Source organism: Sebastes umbrosus, chromosome 8 (assembly GCF_015220745.1).
Source record: "Sebastes umbrosus isolate fSebUmb1 chromosome 8, fSebUmb1.pri, whole genome shotgun sequence".
NCBI lineage: Eukaryota > Metazoa > Chordata > Actinopteri > Perciformes > Sebastidae > Sebastes > Sebastes umbrosus.
Genome location: NC_051276.1, coordinates 24,879,722 through 24,900,575, shown reverse-complemented (window position 1 = coordinate 24,900,575; position 20,854 = coordinate 24,879,722). Strand labels below are relative to the sequence as shown.

General features: G+C 40.4%; 4 protein-coding genes across 7 annotated transcripts in view; all 4 read right to left on the bottom strand.

Annotated features, from left to right (window-relative positions):
- Positions 1-585: 585 nt before the first annotated feature.
- On the bottom strand, positions 586-4,411 carry ctu1 (cytosolic thiouridylase subunit 1 homolog (S. pombe)). The gene is made up of 3 exons (XM_037778988.1): positions 4,221-4,411; positions 1,914-2,414; positions 586-1,784 (listed from the first exon to the last, which is right to left on the bottom strand). The coding sequence occupies exons 2-3, from the start codon at positions 2,407-2,409 to the stop codon at positions 1,249-1,251; spliced, it is 1,032 nt and encodes a 343-aa protein (XP_037634916.1). The 5' UTR covers positions 2,410-2,414; positions 4,221-4,411; the 3' UTR covers positions 586-1,248.
- A 594-nt stretch (positions 4,412-5,005) lies between these two features.
- crybb2 (crystallin, beta B2) lies at positions 5,006-6,736 on the bottom strand. Its single transcript, XM_037778989.1, has 6 exons — positions 6,699-6,736; positions 6,317-6,404; positions 6,041-6,159; positions 5,712-5,844; positions 5,470-5,612; positions 5,006-5,348 (listed from the first exon to the last, which is right to left on the bottom strand). Exons 2-6 carry the CDS (start codon positions 6,377-6,379, stop codon positions 5,180-5,182), a joined length of 627 nt encoding a protein of 208 aa, XP_037634917.1. The 5' UTR covers positions 6,380-6,404; positions 6,699-6,736; the 3' UTR covers positions 5,006-5,179.
- Positions 6,737-11,707: 4,971 nt separating this feature from the next.
- On the bottom strand, positions 11,708-14,096 carry LOC119492517 (beta-crystallin B3-like). Of its 2 annotated transcripts, none has more exons than XM_037777009.1 (6): positions 13,980-14,096; positions 13,551-13,648; positions 12,779-12,897; positions 12,530-12,662; positions 12,240-12,382; positions 11,708-12,132 (listed from the first exon to the last, which is right to left on the bottom strand). In XM_037777009.1, exons 2-6 carry the CDS (start codon positions 13,623-13,625, stop codon positions 11,859-11,861), a joined length of 744 nt encoding a protein of 247 aa, XP_037632937.1. In that variant the 5' UTR covers positions 13,626-13,648; positions 13,980-14,096; the 3' UTR covers positions 11,708-11,858. The 2 variants fall into 2 exon arrangements, with proteins under 2 accessions (XP_037632937.1, XP_037632936.1); XM_037777008.1 differs by having other exon boundaries at positions 13,896-14,053.
- A 1,129-nt stretch (positions 14,097-15,225) lies between these two features.
- si:ch73-138n13.1 (trichohyalin) overlaps positions 15,226-20,854 on the bottom strand; it is a 33,252-nt gene continuing 27,623 nt past the window's right edge. For 2 of the 3 annotated variants that reach the window (XM_037776993.1, XM_037776992.1), the window contains exons 8-13: positions 19,244-19,409; positions 18,829-18,991; positions 18,053-18,186; positions 17,781-17,923; positions 17,600-17,686; positions 15,226-16,787 (exon numbers count right to left, since the gene is read on the bottom strand). In XM_037776993.1, the coding sequence (XP_037632921.1) occupies positions 17,611-17,686; positions 17,781-17,923; positions 18,053-18,186; positions 18,829-18,991; positions 19,244-19,409 (682 nt within the window). In that variant the 3' untranslated portion in view covers positions 15,226-16,787; positions 17,600-17,610. The remainder of the gene's footprint in view (positions 16,788-17,599; positions 17,687-17,780; positions 17,924-18,052; positions 18,187-18,828; positions 18,992-19,243; positions 19,410-20,854) is intronic. The other variant, XR_005207791.1, reaches the window with a different exon arrangement.

Sequence of the window (20,854 nt, the reverse complement as noted above, 5' to 3'; positions counted from 1 at the left end):
GCTGTGCTCTGGCTGGTGGGCGGAGCTTGGTATGTCCTCAAGTGGTCTCAACCAAGCCGCCAGGAAGTGCGCCTTTCGTAGTGGCCCAACGGTGGTACTGCAACTTCCAGTCAGTCACGTGATGCCATTGGGCCCAAAAATACTTTTTCCCATAGACTAACATTGGGAAAGAGACGTCTGTAACTCAGCGGATAATTTTTTTTGAGGTGAATCAACTTCCCAGTACGAACACCTAAATAGTCCTCATTAAAAAAATTAAGTTTTTAAAGTTGTAAAATGCACTAATAGCCGAATCCAGAGTAGTTTCCCTTCCTCCGTTCATGATTACCTGTCTATATGCACTACTGTCGTGATATAGTGACCGTTTTATTAAAATAACTTTTTTCAATCATATTTGCTCCATTTCTACCCACTGCTGCTTTAAGTGACAAACTGCAAGGACATTTTCATGATAATTTGTCTGATAACAAATGTGTTCACGCACGGAATGGGGTTTTTCACGGGTTTCTAAGCCTAAACATTGACATTAATAATTACTGCATCCTGCTCATCCGAATAAAAAAAAAAACAGGTGAAACAAGGCGATATGGGACAATGCATTTATTAAATTAATATAGTTCATAAAACACATTGGAATGTGACCATAACTGTCATCATATCCTCCCCAGAGATTTGTGCATTGAAACATAAGAAGTGACATAAAATAAAGAAATGAAACATGCCATCAGTGAAGAGACTCCATTGCTGTGGAAACATGCACAGCCATCTCACTTTAAAAAGAAGGTTGCTAGTCTTTGTTTCTGCACCTCACACACCTAGTAGGTGTACACTAGATAGGTGTCGTTATGTGTGTGTAATACAGAATATACATACACACACACACATACCATTCATTCATTCATTATTGAATGTAACTTTAAGATTAACACAAAATTCTTAAAAACCATTGGAAAGTATGTCTACATTGTAACTTAGGGATCCCTGGTTATCAGCTGTAAAACATCAGTGAATGGACTTTATGGTGTGATGATGCTTCAGTGGTCTGAGAGGTTTTCTCAGTTTTACCAATTAAAATATTCCGTGCTAACTTTCAATAAATATGGAATTGATGATAAATGCAAACAAATAACTCGGTTGGCTTATTAAACTATTCTGTTCTTATGTAAAAGAAAAAAAAAAAGTGGTTTATTGTAAAATGTTATTATATATCTTAAGTCTTCTGGTAAATAAAACAGGGGATAATAGTTGTCAAAAGTCTACTGGTCTCAGCTTTCTCTCCTCCTTCTCAGTAAGCGGCGTCTTGGAGAGGATTTTGTCATGCAGGCGATGGTGTTTACCGATGCCCAGCTTCGGCAGACCTCGGTTCAGCCCCTCCAGCAGCACACATGACTTGCACAGAGCCTGACTGGAGATGTAGCCACAGCGGGTGCAGGTCCCCTGCACAGGCATCTTCACCCCCTCCCGCACGGACAGGTTCTCCCCCGAGTGGATGATATCCATTATGGAGCTAGGCCTTACGCTCTCCAGGTCCTTCAGAAAGGTCCTTGCATAGCCGCGATAAGCATTGGGAGAGTAGATACACTCAGTGGAAAAGTAGTCCAACTTCTTAAAGTAAGCATACAGAACTATCTCTTTCTCATACGCGTATTTGAGGGGCTTGCAGCGCGGCACGACCCCGTCGCCTTCGCTTACTGTGGAGATGGCAGTGCAGCGGCGCAGACGAGCGATGTCCCCTCGCAAGACGTTCATCAAAACTGTCTCCGCCACGTCATCAGCATTGTGACCTGTGAAAAAAACACATCCAGCCATTGTAATAAAATATTTATTCTTTGGCATTAAGGCTAAGACTGCTCAGTCACAATTCAAAGTTGAAATACTTGCGTTCACATTTTAATAATGCTAGTTGGAGTTACCTGTACATATCTTGGCCACTTTCAGCATGATGGCTCCTCTGTCTAGCGCCTGCCTTCTGAACACTCCACAGAAGGTGCAGTTATTTTTCAGTCCCACCTGCTTCACTATAGCATCCATAGTCCAGCCATACAGCTCCTCATATGACACAATCTTCAGTGGCAGCTCATACTGTTGCTGGTTCCTCTTCACTGTCTCCAGGGAGTCATCTCGGTAACCAGAGATTCCCTCATCCACTGAGAGAAGCATGAGTTCAAGGCCGTAGTTGTATCGCTCATTTAGGAGCTTCATAAGATGTGCGAGCACTGTGGAGTCCTTTCCACCTGAGGCAGCAATTCCTACAGCTTCCCCGGGTTTGAACAGCTTTGCTCCCACGATCGTCTGATGCACCTCCTCCTCAAAGGCCCAGTAGAAGCACTCCTTGCACAGCGAGTGGCCCGTTTTGGGACGTTTCAGCACAGCACGCTTGTCACCACAGTTACTGCACAGGACAGGCATCTTGACTGTTGGAGGAAGATTTTTTTTAAAAGGATGACAAGGTTCAAAATTAGTTAAGTCAAAGTCAGTGAAATAAACACTAGGGCTGACCCAAATGCTTCGAAGCTTCGACCGTTGCCATGGTAATCAACCTCCAAAACAGTACTCAAATGCTTCGTTTTAGGGGTTTTTATATACAAGTGTGTTATAATAATGTATAAATGTCTAAATAGCCCATGAAATAAGGAATAATCCCACAATTCACAGATATTGCTGTTTGTTGTGTGTAGAGGTGCGTGTGTGTACAGTAGTGCGGCAGCGGCACTGAAACGAGGGAGATGGAGACAGAAGAACATGTCGTGCTGAACCGCGCCACGAAGCTTCGAATACCTCAAAATATAACTCACCGAAGCCCAAAAAATGGTATTCGGGACAACCCTTATAAACACTCATCAACAAAGTTCCATCTTTTTTGTTGCAGATGCTTTCAGCTGACCCAAAAGTCTTAGTGTCAATGACTTTATCAATTCATTATTATTCAGTGATCTTACGCTGTTATTATAGTAAAGGGCCCCTGGATTACAAAATCGCTCTGTAGTTTAATAATTTTGTCCATGCTTTGGAAAAGTACGACGGAGTATAAGGGTCACATTGAGGGAAAAAAAATCTGAGATTTCAAGAATAAAGTAATTATATTACGAGACAAAAGTTGTAATTAAATGAGAATGAAGTCATACTATTTCAAGAAAAAAAAAAGTTGTAACATTACGAGAATAAAGTCATAACTTTCTAGAAACCTATACTAAAGTATAACTTCACAAGATGCTCCACGTTCCTCATTTTCACACAGGCGGCACGCTGCTCTATTTCCCCTCTAAAATAAGACGTATAATTACTACTTTATACTATTATGACTTTAGTCTCGTAAACTTCTGACTTTATTCTCATAATATTACAACTCTTTTTCTTGTAAATGTATGACTTTATTCTCATATTACAATTTTTTTCTCGTAAACTTCTGACTTTATTCTTGTACTATTATGACTTTATTCTCATATTACAATTTTTTTCTCGTAAACTTCTGACTTTATTCTCCTTTTACAACTTTTTTTCTCGTAAACCTATGACTTTATTCTTGTACTATTATGACTTTATTCTCAAAATCTCAGATGTATTTTTTTTTTCCTCAATGTGACCCTCATACTCTCAATGTGGCCATAACAATTATTTTCCCAAGGAAGTGAACCTTGTGAAATCATGAAAAAAACACAGCATTTAGTTCATGATATAACATTCATGGCAAAACTACAGTGACCCAATTCCACACTACATAGTGATTCTAACCAGGTTTTTAATTATGCAGTATGATAAACTGGAAAGATGACAAAATATGTACTTAAGGATGTCAATTTGCAAACAAGGTCACATTAATTCTAGTAAACCAGTAGGTTTTTGAGGCATGCCGAATCTAAGAGTTGAACATAAAGACTCATAAAACGTCTTCAAACATCGTCTTATAGGAATGTTCTGTTGACAAAGAAGCAAAGCTCGTTTAATTGCCAGTTTTTGGAGGGGAGTCTGGCTAGCTAGCTGAGTTAGATGTGATTTCTCTCTCTGTCTCTGTTGGGATAAAGTTGATACAAACAACTCCTAAAACTTTTACGAAACTGTTTAAAATTAGTTAATACAGTGAAACCACAGCAGTTAATTAGCTATCCGGTTTGACAGCACGATTAAAGTCCAATAATACCTGAATGAATATGACCAGACGGTCAACATTATACCTGTTTACAAGCTAAGTAACACATTTCTATTAGTTAACATTTTCATACCAACGTTTCCGGTGAGCCGAAGTCTGAATTGAGTTTATGAAGATGAAGTACACTAGAAAAAAATACTTTTAATATAGAACTTTTCTTATTTAAGTAAGTATTACACGAGCAGATAAAGTAGCATGTTGTTTCATCATGTGTCACTTCCTTTTCGTTCCCCCCGGAAACAGGAAGTGACGTCAGCTGTTAGCTCCTGCTGCAGCACAACCTATTGGTTAAAGTTGCTCAGTGCACATTAAAACTACAATATTAAAAGCATTGAAATATTTCTCTTTTTTTAATGGTAGTATTTAAATAATTTTTAAAAAAAATGACTTGCTCCTGCACACACTTTTCTCTGCTTTATTAGTCAACATTTCGGTCAACAAGGACCTTCATCAGGACATTTAATGTCCTGATGAAGGTCCATGTTGACCTTAAGTATTGCAACTTACTTAAAAGTCGCAATATCAGGAAGTCATTTTTTTGAAAAAGTACATATTGGAGTGGATCTACTCCCAGTATTTAATGTCCTGAGGAAGGTCCTTGTTGACCGAAACGTTGACTAATAAAGCAGAGAAAAGTGTGTGCGGGAGCAAGTCATTTTTTTGAAAAAGTACATATTGGAGGGGATCTACTCCCAGCAGCACAAACAATTTTGAGAATGTGCATGTTTTCCTCTCCTTGAACCATTTAAATAATTTAACACAACTTGACTTATCTAACTTTAATTCCACCTGTGATGACGTCCCCTTTTTAAGATGTTGTGCAAAGAACAATAGCAAACAGGTTAATCACACAACCGATTCAAATGTTAAGCAATAAGGATTTATTAGTTTGCTTCAAAGAAATATCACTACTGCAACAGCTGCAGTAGATATCAAAACGCTGCATGGTGTAAATGGAGGACAAAGGGGTTGTTGATGCTGGAAAGGGAGCAAGGCCGAGGTCAGGGTTCATGACAGGAAAGAGTCACAAGCTTAGTTGACGGGGTGAAAGGCACCCCTCTGATGCCACTGCATGTCTCTGATGCGCCGAACCGACTGGATCTGAGGAATCTGGGCTCCGAACTCAGTGCTGTCCTTATACTCCCCCTTTTCAAACAGGTACTGATAGCCTCTGTAGCCTGGATACTGATAGCCCACCCAACTGGTGGGCACAGAGAGGGGAAACAGATAAGACACAGTTATAGATGAAAGGATAGTCACAGGAGATTGTTATTATTTGCAGTATTGCACGACATCGAGGATGGACACAAGGATGGACTCACGTGCCACTCTGAACCCGAACAGAGGAGACCTTCTCCTGGTAGCCGTGTGCGTGAAAGCTAGGGACATCGTCATCTATGATTTCTATCTTCTTCCCTGCAAAGCTGGGGTTTTCGTAAAGGACAATCTTGTGCTCCTGGCTGTCCTGAGAGAGGAGAAAAGCCAGTGGATGGTTTGTTAAGCAACTGATGTTGGTGTGTATAGGCCCCTATGTATGTATATGTATGGGTGGTATCTTTCTTACCACTTTAATCGGGCGGAATGCAATAATGGTGTCACTACGCCTGCTGTTGGTCCAGGAATCCCAGCGAGGATACTCCCCCTTCTCAAACACATACTGCTCCCCCTTACAGCTGGCCTGCTCGTATCCCACCCATCTGAGCGGGCAGGGAAGAAAGAGATGGATGTGATTGGTGTAGGGGCAAAGCAGGAAAGAAAGCTTTTCTGGCCATTTTCCTCCCTTCCATCCCATTCAAAAAATGAGTACCTTTTTTTCCCCTGACTGACCCACTCTGATTCTCTCTACATTTAAATCATTTTCTAGTGTTGTGTCTGTCTCTGACCCAAACTCACGGTCCACACAGCACCAGTATGGAGCCCACTTTCTCCACGCCTGCTTCCTGGAGGTCGTTGCAGGGACCAGTCAGCTCATGGCAGCGTCCCTGGAAGTTTTCCTGCTCATAGATAACCAGCTGTGTATGATATAACGAAAGAAACGGGGAGGGAGAGTGTGAGTGTTGTGGAGCTACTGATCTCACTTTCCAATCTGACATTCGGAGGAGTGCTTACTCCAAAGCAGGAAGTTGTAATTTGAATTGGTCACTGCATGTCTGTTGCATTTCATCTCACCTTAAATGCACTGGAGCCTGGCTGCTGCTGCTTGGATGCAGGGTTCTGGTGGTCTGTGGCCATAGTGAATGGATCGGCAGAGATGAAACTTAAAAGAAAAAAAACTGATAAATATATGGATGATTTTTCTATCTTTTTATCTAAAATATAAGCAGGTCAAACTGCTGCTTCATAGATTTTGTTTTATATTATTTAACCACACACAATGTTTACAAAAGTGCCTCTCCCTCCAACACAAGCTCACAGTTCTCTGAGTACAGAATTACAGCAGTGCAACACAGTTTGTAGAGATTAAACCTAGCAGCAAAATGAAAACAGATACTGATTTAAATTATAAACTTTATAAAAAAAATACAACTTGACGGACATGAACCCCTCTTACCAGTACCTGTCTGTGCCAGTGTGTTTGTGATGGCATGAGGAGCTCAATATATACGGGACGCCCAGGGGTGGAAACTCTGCCAAGAGTACCCACAGTGTCCAAGCCGGCCTGCAGATCGGCCTGCCATAGGCCCAGCAGACTGAAATGAGGGGTCACCGTGTAGCCTCCCCCCACCCCGGGGTGTCACACTCCTGCAAAGTTATTTCATTAGTTGTCAGTTTTGTCCAGCCAGTCATTGTTCGATATCCACATGATTCAGCACAAACAGTGCCAAGAGTCCCACACCTACAATGAGAGGGAGAGAGAGAGAGAGAGAAGGATTGTAAAAGATGGGTTTTACTGTGCTGGAGAGAGTCAGATTGATTTGAATAACAGTCCAAATACTGCTGAATATTTCCACAAGAGTGGGTTTATTTGATATTCAATTTCTAGAAAGCACTAATAATGTCAAAATGTGTTGCCTCTGCTGTTTGGAAGCTCCAAAGCTGTTTTTTTTTTGTTTTTTTTAGTCAACCCTGTTTAACTCACTTGCCATGTTTCTCCTGTTGGCTGTAAAGAGATCAAATAAAAAAAAAATGCAAACAATACGCACATTTAATTATTTAATTCATTTTAATGACCTTGCATGTGCATGTCAATAATCCTGCAAGGGGACAGAAGTTAATATTGTCTTCTATTAAAGAAAAGATATTGTGTTAATATATATATTTTTTTAGCTAAGTGTACATTTAAACAGTAAATAATATGTATAACTTAAATACAACTGGATCAACGTGTCTCTTCTGAGGACAGACACAACCTATTGTAGAGATTTTAGATGAGAGGTTTTGTGGTGCTGCAGAGTTATACTGTAAGTAAGTGCTTTTCTTAAGTTATATTATTTATATGCCATTTTGCCTACATTATTTGAATATTTTGTGTTGTGATTTCATTTGTTTTCTCCACTTAATTTTGCTCCACTTCATTCCAATTCACTTCACTTGCAGAATCAGTTGCATCTTTTTAATATCTTCTCAAAACTTATCTTTCTAGTACACCATTTCAAACATGTCTTATCTGTTTCATTATTATTATTATCATTGTTTTTATGGTATGTTATTGTTGGGTATTTCATTTTATTTTGATTTTTGTATTATTTGAATTATCTGATTTTATTTGCCTCATTGCAGCGGTGGAACGCCCTATATACCAACGGAAATAGAAACACAACCTGACCTGAAAACGTTTAATGAAAAGGTGAAACTAAACCAAACCTGTGATCACTGATTTCTGATTGGGAACATAAATATATGTAAAGTGATTGTAATGTACGATGTTGTGTTATGTGATTTTATGTATGATGTGGTATTATGTATTTTTAATCTATTTTAAAAGCCAAACCAGGGACAACATTTGCAAATTAACTACAGCTAGAAGTCCTATATACATTGCATCAGTTGCAATTTAATAAAGAGTAACAATGCCTACATGTATTGTCCTATCAAATAAATAAATAAATAAATAAATAAATAAATAAATAAATAAATAAATAAATAAATAAATAAATCCTGGTTGTACATGTAAAAGAGGATGAGGTTTTAGATGTTAATTATGAGGACATGAAATATGACATAGTTTAAACCAGTGATTCTCAAAGTGGGGTCTGGGGACCCCCAGGGGTCCGTGGTACTCTGCCAGGGGGTCCGTGAAAAGTTTTCAGATTCCTTCATCTAAATTATCATGATGTTTTTTTTTTTTTTTTTACTAAAGGCTTTATAGTTCAACAAATAATAATAATTTTTTTTTAATCTACAGTATAATAGTTCATAGATTACATTCTAGTTTAACAAATCTATAACTCTTAGAATTGTTTAATACATTTCTAATATCTTTCTAATACATTTCTCTTGTGTTGTTCTTTCACATAACTAAGACTAAGTCAAATTATTCCAAGGGACATAAATGAGGGGATATATTCTCCATCTTTTAAGGGGTCCTTGGCTGAAAACAGGTTGAGAACTTCTGTTTTAAACTACAGTAGCGAGCAATATTATGGAGTAATTGTATGAGCTACAACTGGTTTAGGCTGTGATCACATAGGATAGCCTCTAAGTAGAGAGTTTTAGCCTCTCTTGTTCAGGCAGCGAGTCTAGAATTACATGTCAGCTGATCACCATCATGGCTGTGCTGTGCTGCACCCTTAAGAAAGCAAATGAACACCTGTATAGCTCCAGGGGGCGCTAAGATGACCTTGCTATGACTTGGTGAAGACGTACAAGATGAATGGAGGTGAGGCATGTGAAAAAACAAATCCCTGCAGGTTCTGTGTTTTTGTGGTTGTGTTTGCATTTCAGAAACACGTCTGTCGGCTACCTCGAAGATCTGATTGATAATAAGACATGACTGAATATGAACAGAGTGAGGAGGATCTTGGGCATCAATTTTCTTAAACCACCAATTTTAGGTCTGAAATGCTCCACCTCCTGTAGATAACTGTACCTCATAAAACACAGAAACAGAAACAGAGTTACTCTATCCTCATTTATTCACAGCCAAAAGTTACGTGAACTAGTTGTGGTGCATTCAAATTTTGTTTTTGTTCAATTTCATACAAGGCACACAGTGGAATATACTTTTAATTTTCAATTTTGGTAAATTCAGGTCTATGAATCTAATCTAATCTACAGTAATCTATTATAATCTATCTCTAATGAATCTATTAAAAGGGTACATTAAAACACAACAATCACATCCAGACAGGACACATTAAAACTCATTCTCATCTACATTAAAAGGAGCACCAGGTACCAGGACTGCATCAGGGTTAAATAAATATATATCAAATGCTGTGTGCTGAGATAGCAGGCTGGCTTCAGAAAGTGTCTGTCCTTACTTATATTAACATACTTTATGGCAATAAAGTGGTGATTTAAGGGATGCTGTGGTCATCTCAGATTTTTCCACTTCAGTGTTGGACTGCTCTGCGAATGAATGGTGAGAGGACAGTGGGGTCTGTTTGCGGCCTGTAATCGTACAGCCCAGTTTGACTGCTATGGAAAGCTTTGTCCTGCTTTTGACACTCTCAAACCAGCAAGTGGTTAAAAGTGAGTATACTGTACTTTCAATTAGGGATTAGTACTCTGTTTAATGTGCATTGGCTGACCTCAAAACTCAGGAAAAGTTTTTGCTGTGTTTTTTTGTAAATGCATTCAGCAGGATTATTCAGAATTATTTGTGTTTTTCCTGAGATTACAGGCAAGATCAATATCTGGTTCTGTCCTCATTGCAGAGGTGAGAGACTTGAGTAAATCTGAACTGTTTGTGCCATCAGTCATCTGATGATTAAAAACACAGGCTTGAGCCTACATCTACTGTTTATGAAGAATATATGTAAGGTTGTGCTTGTGTCGAGGGTTCTGTCAAAGAATTTAAGGGTGTGAAAAGCAATCAGGCTCCATATTGTATAGTGCAACTTTCTTTGTGTACGTCTGAATTAGGGATCTGGGTGTTGGATGTCATGTCAAGAAGGCTCCAGTGAAAACCACAGATTTAAATGCAGGGATGTGACATTACAGCCCAGAAATAGTCAAAATACACACTGAGAATTACAAGATTATATCCGAAATCCACATTATCCGTACGTAAAGTGGACTGAAAGCCTTCCTGAGAGCTTCCTCCTCATGACCCAGTGTGGTAGACGTTAGTATGCTACAGATGTGCTCACAGCTGCATGTTTTTTTGCAAGTACTGACATGTGACAGAGGGAGATTTAGGTATGTATGTTTGTGACCGTTGTAGGCAGCTCCCTGCTACTCTGGCACACATGTTCTGGCTCTGTCCTAAATTATCTAACTATTTTACAAACTCTATCAGAAGTTTTTGGGCGAAAGAACCCAATCCTTTGATTGCAATATTCAGTGACCCAGGAGAGGGGCGTCCTCTGATTATAAGATTGTGACCTTTGTGTTGTTGTTGTTAAAGCGCACAGGCTGGTTCTCCTAAACTGGAAAAACCCACAACCTCCCAGTTTATGGTTAAGAAATCTCATACAGCTCTTAAAACTAGAGAAACTCGGGTTTATGCTTCGTGGCACTGCTGACAAATTTGAGAAAATGTGGCGTTCCTTCCTGGGCTACGCTAAATCTAAGCTTTAAATCTCCTTATATATAACTTGCAGACCTACAGTCATTGTCATTATTTATTTATTTTTTACTTTATTTAATTATTTTATTCTATTTATTTGTTTCTCATTGTGTGTTTTTTTGTTTGTTTTCAATCCTTTGCCAATTATTTAATCATTTTTTTGTCCTTTTGTGCTATTTTGTTTGTACAACACGAAATGTCATTTGCATTGAACTTATCTGTAAAACCAATAAACAAAAATGTCTGTGTCACTCTATTCTCTGTTTTTAATAACATTATACGAGGGGAATTTTGGAATATTACATCAACATCTATTAAAAAAGCCTGCATGAGCAATTTAATGTCATAAAAAGTCTGCAGTATGTCTGCAGATGGAATCTATTTGGGTTGTAGATCTTGGCTCACTGTTATCAGAAGACTCATATTTAACTTACTAAAACTACACTCATAATTGAATAATAATTACATCAATATATCAGCTCCTAATATTGACTTGGTGACCATTCATCATGAGGCTCATCAAAAGCACGGTGACGACTACGGAGGGGAATGCGGTGCGCTCTGTTTTTACAGCGAGCATACACAAAGTATGACATCACTTCCATTGCTGTTAAGCAGATCCAGTATCCACATTATTCCCTGGATAAGTCCTGATGCTGCTGGATGAGAGCTTTGAGCTGTTTGACTAAAATGGGAAAACACGACAAGCAGTAAAAGTGGCTCACGCGACTTAAAAATAAACTGCGGATTATCTTGAGGAGAAGAATCTGCCAAATGTAGTTATTTCCACATAGAGGTCAGTTTTATATGTGACAGTATTCTTTCCAAATATCTAATTTAAAGCCATTTTAAAACCTTGACTTACAAGTACAACATCACCAACAAACTCCAGGTCAAACAACTTTTATTCGCCACTGAAACATACATGGCACTCCTCATTGGGCACAAGCAGCGTTTGCCATGGTTAGGTTAAGGCAGAGAGGTGTCAGAGAGGGGCTGTGGGGTTGGTGGGTGGGGGTGTTAGGGTGAGGATCCTGTTCAGCTGGCTCCAGCTGTGGCAGGAGGGGCGGGAGGTGCTGGGGCGGGGTCGGGGTCGGGTCCGGGGCCGGGTACGGGTACGGGGCCAGGGCCGGGAGCCGGAGCTGGGTCGGGGACAGTGAAACAGCCCCTCTTGTGCCACTGCATGTCCCGCACACGTCGGACAGACTGGATCTGAGGTGCTGGGGCCTCCCAGTCGTTCCAGTGCTTGAAATCTCCTCTCTCGAAGATAAACTGGCGCCCCCTGTAGCCTGGGTACATGTAGCCGACCCATCTGGAGGGAAAGGAAGGGAGTTATTTGCTTTGCAGGTCAAATAGAGAAAACAAGATAGAAAAGGGAGTGACATATGGATGAAAGGGGGGACGTAGGGAGGGTCTTACGTTCCGTTAAGAGCTTTGACACTCGCCACACGATCCTGGAAACCGTGGCCCCACAAACTGGGCACGTCATCGTCAACGATCTCCATCTTTCTACCAGTAAACCCAGGGTTCTCATACAGGTGTAGCTTGTGTTCAGCACTGTCCTGTATAGAGGAGAAACAGACAACATGGTCCTCAAAATGTCTCCGGTAGATGTTGACAACAATGATGTTTAGTGTGTAACTGGCTGCACAGTTATAGAGCTCTGTGGCTGCAGTGTCTGTTTTGCATTGAGACTATAGTCAACCCACCACTTTGAGTGGCCTTAGAGAGAAGAGGGTGTAGCTGTTCTGACTGTTGGTCCAGGTGTCCCAGCGTGGATACTCGCCCTTCTCCAGAATGAACTGCTCCCCGGCGTAGCCTTGCCGATCATAACCCGCCCAGCTGAGAGGGAAAAGAAGATGGAAATAAAAAGGAAAAGAGTTTTAGTTTACCTGACACCATATCAAACAAGATATCTATAGGAAACTATTTTCTAAAAGACATTGAGCATTACTTACGGTCCTGACTCCACTATCACAGATCCAACCTTCTCCAGTCCCTTCTCCGTCACATCTTTACACTCGGCAGAAAACTCCGCCTTACAGCCCTGGAAGTTCTCAAACTCAAACAGCATCACCTGGATCACACAGAGGAACCATAACATGAAAAGTGGATATTTACCACAATACTAGGTTGAACCCTAACCTTAGCCCTGACAAAAATTAAGATTTGTATTTTCATAAATAACTGTATTTATTACAATATAGATAACCAACTGGTCCCTGATATTGCTGGTTTAAAAGTTTTTAATCAGTTTAACTACAATTTACACTTTTATTAACAGATAAGTGCAGCTGGGCAGATGAAAAAGTGTGAGAAAGAGAGTTACGGGGGTGAAAAGTGTCTTTCTTTCTTTCTTTATTTGTTCATTGTTACCTCAATGCAGAAAAATTAAAAAGGGCGCCTACTTTTTTTTTTAATTTAGAGGCCGTAGACGACCGCCTATATGGCCTATGCCTAAAGCCGGCCCTGAATACAGAGAGGAGTCAGGTTCACCTCAGCCCCGATTGGGCGTGGTTTGGCCTTCATAAAGTGGCTCATATTGTTCCTAAAAAAGACATATTGTGATAATCCTAACCACAAAATACTTGTATTCTGATGTCTGTTCACCAGGCTACATATTTCTGACCAATAGTTGGACTTTGTGGTTTTACTGGACGACTCCAACTGTGCAGCCCATCCCTGATCAAACCAGGTTTCTCTTTCTTTCTTTCTTTCTTGCTCCAGTACCTTATACGTGGCTCCAACTCCTCCCTGGCTCTTCCCAGCAGCCAGCTGCTCCGGGGCACTCTGCTGCTCCGACATCCTCCTGATCCACTGCTCCTCCACTTTTTGGCAGCAGCACACACACAGCCAAAGCACCATCCATCATGCATGCATGTTCGAAGCACACAGAAACGCACACAGGAGAGAAGCTCAATGTCACAGTTGCAATTTATAACTCACCAAATCAATATAGGAGGATTATATGAATTTTTTGGCCAAATATTATCATTAAATCAACTGATTATATCCTTAAAGTATACACTCATTAGTCCTTTAAAGTAGGCTCCATGATACCAAAATCATCCAAACCTTGGTCTCCACTTGACGCAGCAGCATCTAACTCCATTGCTTTGGAATTATTACACCGACTGAGTCCACAGTGAGGGTTTTTACCTGGGTATGCCTGCTAGGAAGTGGTAGCGTCCCTCTTTTTTCAGTGCCACTTGTTGTTTGGTGGGGTTGAGCCATTAGAGGGCAGGGACAGGGGGGGTATTTATGGTTTATTTCTGGCCACAACAGCAGAAAAGGGGGAGCTGTTGATACAGCAAGTCTGTCGCTCACATTGTGTCCGTAACGCTGCCTCTCAATAGGCAGCTGTGTTGGCACACGCTGCCCTGCCTGTCCGCCTGGCTGCCAGTGAGCACTGTGTGCGGGCACAGGGAGAGGGAGCCAAGAGGATTCAGCAAACAGCCCCGCTCAGCACAAACACACTCAAACGTACACACACTCTGGGACTGCAACCACACTAAACTTCCTCACACTTTTCTGGGGTTAGTATTTATCAGCAAGATTAAATACTTACATTCACAGGTTTGACTGTGAAGCAGCAGTTGCATGAAAGAATCAATGATTTTCAATCTAGGAAAACCATCCAGCTTCTGAATGCTCTCTAGGTCTCTAGTTTGTGGCTGTAAAGTTTCATGAGGCCGTGATTATCCTAGAGGTCACCACAGGTCATTTTATACAGTGATATCAAGTTTCAAAAAATGGTCTCAATATGATGAAATGGCTACTATGGGGACTAACATCATCACACATGAATACAGTTGGACTCATTGGATCCACAAGAGTCTCAGCTTTACAGTGATACCCAATTTATGTAATTCGAAGACTGTTTAGGGACCCCAGTATGCAGAAATATTCAAACACTATTTTAGAATATGCAAAAATAACACATTTATACTGCATTCAAAAACTGCATGTGATTATCATAAAGTGTGCATGTCTGTAAAGGTTAGACTCTTGGGTACCCATAGAACCCATTTTCATTCACATATCTTGAGGTCAGAGGTCAAGGGACCCCTTTGAAAATGGCAATGCCAGTTTTTCCTCTAAAAATTTAGCATAACTTTGGAGCGTTATTTAACCTCCTTCCCAACAAGCTAACATGAAACCAATGAATTCCTTAGGTTTTCTAGTTTCATATATCTGAATTTCTATACTTTTACTCTAGGTCTAAAACTGAACCTGCTACAGCCTCTGAAAGACAGTAAAGTCAGTGGGTTTCAGGGAGTTAAAAGGAGTGCACACGATACTCACCGATCGCAGAGATACCCAGAAAAATTGAGAAAATGTAGTTTTTATTTAACGTCCACAGGGTTACACTTAGCCAGAGAAACACTAGACAGAGACGTGTAGCTCAAGTCAAGTAAATTTTATTAAGAATGTATTCACTTTAGGACACTGGCCAGTACAACACAGTGCAATATACATCTTTACTTTCAAATAAAAAAAGGACAAAAGGAGGACATAAAAAATAAACCCTCAAATTTCATGACAAAGTAAAATGTCATGTACACGGAAACCAGGGACGATCACTCCGAAGACTCGCGTTGCGCGAGCCCTCCGACAACACGGGAGATGAGACGTGGCCGACAAAGAGGGGGCAGAGGTCAGTGCTGTAGTGCATCAAAGTGCTTTATAGAAACGCAGTGTGAGCAGGTGGATGGCAAACATGAGGAGAAAGATTACAGTTGAAAAGCAGGTGCAAATGTTACATCTGTTTTTTTGGAGTATCTTAAGAGGGTAGAGTCATTTAGAAAATGTAGTGAACAAACCATCCTTCCACTGGAGTAGTGTGAGCCAACACCCCAACCCTCTGAGGTTGAGAGCAAAGATTGTGCATGCACATTAATGGGGACAAAACGGTGGGAAATTGCACATTTGTTTGGAAAAAATACATGATTGGAGGAGTGTGTGAGAGCTACAAGGTGAAAGTATGGCTTATAATGAATGCTTACAGCTACAATCATTCAATCTGTAAAAGGAGGGAAGACGGGCTGATTTTATAAAAGATCGAGGAGTGTATTTGTGCTGATAAGGAGTGTGCATGATTGACAGATGCAAAGTCCCCCGTCCCTCTTCCACAAAAAAACAAATATATTTGGACAAAAACATATATACAGTATGCAGCGACTGTGACATTGTTGTGGAGTGTAACAAAATCTATTGTAGTGATGCGTCTTTAATGTTTTCAAAACTAGCTCTCTTGTCTCTGTTAAATCATCGATAATACAAATATAACATCTCCTGATTACAGTTACTAACATGATATACACTCTCGCCGGCAATCAAGTCAGCAGCGGTTTGTTCTCTATGTTCAAGCAGGAAAAAATCATTAGTGTCTGAAATGTTATCCTATGGCAATGCTTGTGTGACTCCCATCGACAACCTCCGCTGACTGATAACACACATTATGTCAGACAACTTGTACGTATTAGTCGAGTAAGGAAACTAACATCTTGAAGAGGAAGATTGGCTGGATTGTCCTCCAGCAGGTGAAGAAGCACGTCCAGGATGAAGAGGCGTCGTGGTCCCACAAGTTAACCATTTCCTGAAATGCGGCCTGACAGGAAATAATTGCCAATAATCGCCTTCTTCCTCCCCCCAACAACTTCTCCTGGTCCCTATTAAAGTGTTCATGTGAAGGGCCTCCTGGTGCTGGAGAGCGTCGACAGGTTCAAGCATGAAATGGATAGAGCAGAGATGTGGTTTTTTTCTCTCTTTGCTTGTTTTTACTTTTTTTTTTCATAAGACAGAGACTCTCCATAAAAAAGGCACCATGCACATTTATCAACCCAGACGGGAAGAGAACAAAAAAGAAAAAAAAAATATACATCAGCAGCTGTAGATTCCCCGCTCCTACTCTCTGGGTCGAACATTAAGGCTTCTGTTTCATATAGGTTCATCTGTTAAGGCAATCTGCAAGGGAGCGGGAGAGGAGAACAGGTGTCAATAATGGTAATAATTGTGTTATCTTTTTAGTTGTTTAATACCACAGACTGCATATAAAGATGGACGACATGACAGCTCCCCAAAAGTGAAGCCAAAACATCTGGATTGCCCCCTGGTGGCTGGCTGCAGTATAGGTCATAAAGCCCCTCCCCTCCATGTTAGTGGATGGGACATGGACCAAAATAAAAAGTCAAATACATTTTTCTGTCATTTTAGGTAATTCTTATCACGCTGTTGTAAGTTTAAGTGTTCATTTTTATTTTAAGTTTGGTTTTAATTAGTTATTTGATGCTGTAAAAAGGGGTGAGACGTCATGATTGACAGCTGCTCTGAGTGAAGTAGTGGCGGAGCAGGAGGCCGGAGAGGAGATGTAACTTTAACAGAACATGTGTCAATTTGGTCATAAATGTAGTTATTAGGGCTGACCCGAATGCTTCGAAGCTTTGACCGTTGCCATAGTATTCAATCTCCAAATCACTATTCGAATGCTTTATTTTTTAATAAATTTTTTTTTTTTATATATATACAAGTATATAATAATAATGTATAAATCCCAAAATAGCACATGAAATAAGGAATAATCCCACATTACTCGTTATTATATCCAACATTAATTATTATTAGTTATTCTCAGACAGATATACCTTCGAAAATTCCTCACCGAAGTTTCGAAGCCCAAAAAATTTTATTTTGGCTTTTTGTACAATGGGAGGAAGTGGAGACGTGTCGTCCATCTTTATATACAGTCTATGTTTAATATAAGCAGAGAAATATCTCACCTTATTTTTTATTAGCTCTCCATTTCATACTGACTCAAGCGCTTCTTGGACTTCAGCTCTTTCAACCACTGGGGTGATTCCTCCTCACTACAGGGGTAAAACACAGACAGCTTAGTTAATGCAGGGACTAACAGCTAAACATGTTGTTGTTTGTCTCCACAGAAAACACAGTGGAGCTTACCCGTTCTCTTTCCCACCAGGTGGGGGCAGTACACGCGCTGCCCTGGGAAGAAAGGGGGACTTGGGAGTGCGAGAAAGTTGGGAAGAAGCGGGAGCAGGTCCATCTGTTTGATTGTCAGAGTCGCCCCTCTTCTTCAGCTGGGCCTGGCAACAGCAATGGGACACATATTTAAAAAATTCTAAATAAAAACATAAATACTGATAACTGATACACAGCATTAGACAGGACTGGTTACACATCTGGTGAAAACAATCTGACAAAGTGAGGCTCACCTTTAAAGCTGAAGGGTCCAACCCAGGGAACAGGGCGATCCTCTGTGGCTGAGAGGAAACAGCGGGGCTGGCGTCTGCTCCTCTGGTCTGCTCCTCAGAGTCCGAGTCATTGTCTTTACTCTCAACCTTTGCCTCTGTCACAGGGAGAACACATATTATGATCATAAGCGAGCATACAGTATAGTCCATTAAAAAGAGGTATGTGATGAGGTGCAGTTAAACATTTAAAAGTGCATTTGAACAACAAAATTAAACATCAAGTGCATCATTTTCACATTATATACCCGTTTAGTGTATACTGAGGAGTAGGGGTGGGGGAAAAATTGATTTATGAAAGAATCAATAAATTGCAGACAATAATCCTACACACTGAGTATTTTAAACAATTTTATTTTTGTAACAGGAAGCATTTTTAGTTTTTGTATAACTCGACTTGTTATTCCTGAAGTCACTGAGAATAGAGAAATACTAATACTACTTTTTAATGCTAAATGCAGTACCTGTGAGGGTTTCTGGACAATATTTGTCATTGTTTTGTGTTGTTAATTGATTTCCAATAATAAATATATACATACATTTGCATAAAGCAAGCATATTTGCCCACTCCCATGTTGATAAGAGTATCAAATACTTGACAAATCTCCCTTTAAGGTACATTTTGAATAGCTAAAAAATGTGCAATCAGATTACGATTAATTGCGATTAACTATTTTAATTGATTGACAGCCCTAAATAAAACCTAATCAAGATTTTAGCCTTTAGTATTTGGTGCTAACCTGTGGAGTCTCTGTAAAGCCAGTCCTCGGCGGTTCCTCCCTCTCCCTCTGACGGCGCAGCAGTCTGACGGGCAGCTCTGGAGGGTCGTGTCCGCGGGGCGCGTTTCTTCCCCAGCTGGGCTCTGGAGCGAAGAGCGCTGGTGTCTAACAGAGCGGTCGGGGTCTGGACATCCAGACACGAGAGAAATACATCAGCCAGCATGTAAACATATCGGTATAATCATGGCCAAGTGTCCGTGCAGTCACGAAATACATTTGTTGCTAAAGACATAATTACTGATCAGTTTTTTTGCTGACACAAACGGGAACATCTTAAAAACAGCATCCAGCATGAGAGACTGGAAAAAGGCACATGTGGTAGTAATGTATGTGCCATGAACAGAAGTGAGCTGTGGTTAACTCAGGTAACACTTACGTCAGGGAAAGGGAGCGGCTGGCTCTCAGATGAGGACGAGGGATGTAGGCCGTCCAGAGCGTCAGTGTCAAACAGTGAGGCATGATCACCTGGCGTGTGTAGGGGAGTGGGCTTCCTTGGTGAAGGGCTGAGGTTGCTTTCTGAACTGGGAGTGGCAGGAGTGAGGCTGAAATAAGGTTTAAAAAAAGTTAGGAAACACCTCTGAAAACAACTGTGTGGTTGCTGTAACCGCGGTTACAATGAAACCGAGTCTGAGTCATGACTTTCCTTTTGTTGACTTGACTGTGGGAAGCTTTGATTTAGCTGACACCTAAAAACAGACCGCAAGCCTCATATAAAACTACTGTATATATGTAATACACTAAAATTTCACTTTGATTCTTTCTTTTTACAAATTTGAATTGAATTCTTATTGGTGCTGGTTAATGTTGTGATATTATTTTCTGACCACAGGAGGTCAGCGACAGATTGCAACGTAATGAGATGTAACTACTGACACAGAAGAGCAATCAGTTTGTGTTACAGGGTAGTGCTGGAGTTATTATTATCATCAACAATGGGTTTAGTCTTTTCAGGTGAATTATTTGCATTATCAAAACATAAGATAACATTGAACACATTTTTTTTTTTTTTTTAATCAGAGCATCCAAAACAAAGGGAGATGGTCAGAATCCAAAGGATTCGGAGGATTTATACATCCTTCCTTTCAAAAGGAGGTATTTTGACTCATAGATAGTTGCACACTGGCGGCAGAAGCACATCCACCTTCTTGGTTTCCTTTAAACTTGCATAGCACACTTCCACACCACAGCGTTGCATCCATAATACAGAGTTTCTGAACACTTTGATGTTAAAAATTAAAAATGTTTTGTCTGAGATGATGTTTTTCTATATTTGTTACTTTGAAAAAAATTGTATGAAACAGCTGGTAAACCTTTCCTGTTATCGGGTCTTAATTATTTGTAAGTAAAAAATATTTTACTTATAAGATCTAATGGTTGCCACTGGTCTTAAACAATTGATTCATTCTGCCATTTTAAGCCAACAAAATGATAGACTCAGTGGAATCACAAGCCAACATTTAGCCTGTTTTAATCAAACTCTGGTACGGCTTGTTTGGGCGGTTGTGAATGCAGTAATCGTACTCTGGTGGGAACCAAAACAACCGGTCCGAGATCGCTTTCGAGAGGCGGTCTCGGGGCCGTTTCCAAGTGAACCAAAATGCAGGCTGCCTGCGCGGGCATTTGTTGGCATGGACACAGGCAGACGACAGGTTAACATGAATGGGAGAGGATGGACATGGATTACTGCAGAAGTCAGATGTTTGCTTGACATCTGGGCCGAAGAGAACATACAGAATATGATAAACAAAGTCCACAAAAATAGTGACGTTTTCAAAGTCATTCGAGATAAACTGGAGGAGAAGGGATTTGTGCGCACAGTAGATCAGTGCCGAGTTAAAGTGAAACCACTTCGACAGCATCAAAGTCCATGATTTCCTGCACAGAAGCGGCAGCTCTCGAGACGAAAACGATAAATTTGCTCCTTCGTACAGGCCCCTCAGCTACTTATTTTATTTAGTTGGTCTGGTTTAATTTGTGCGCTGTGAAA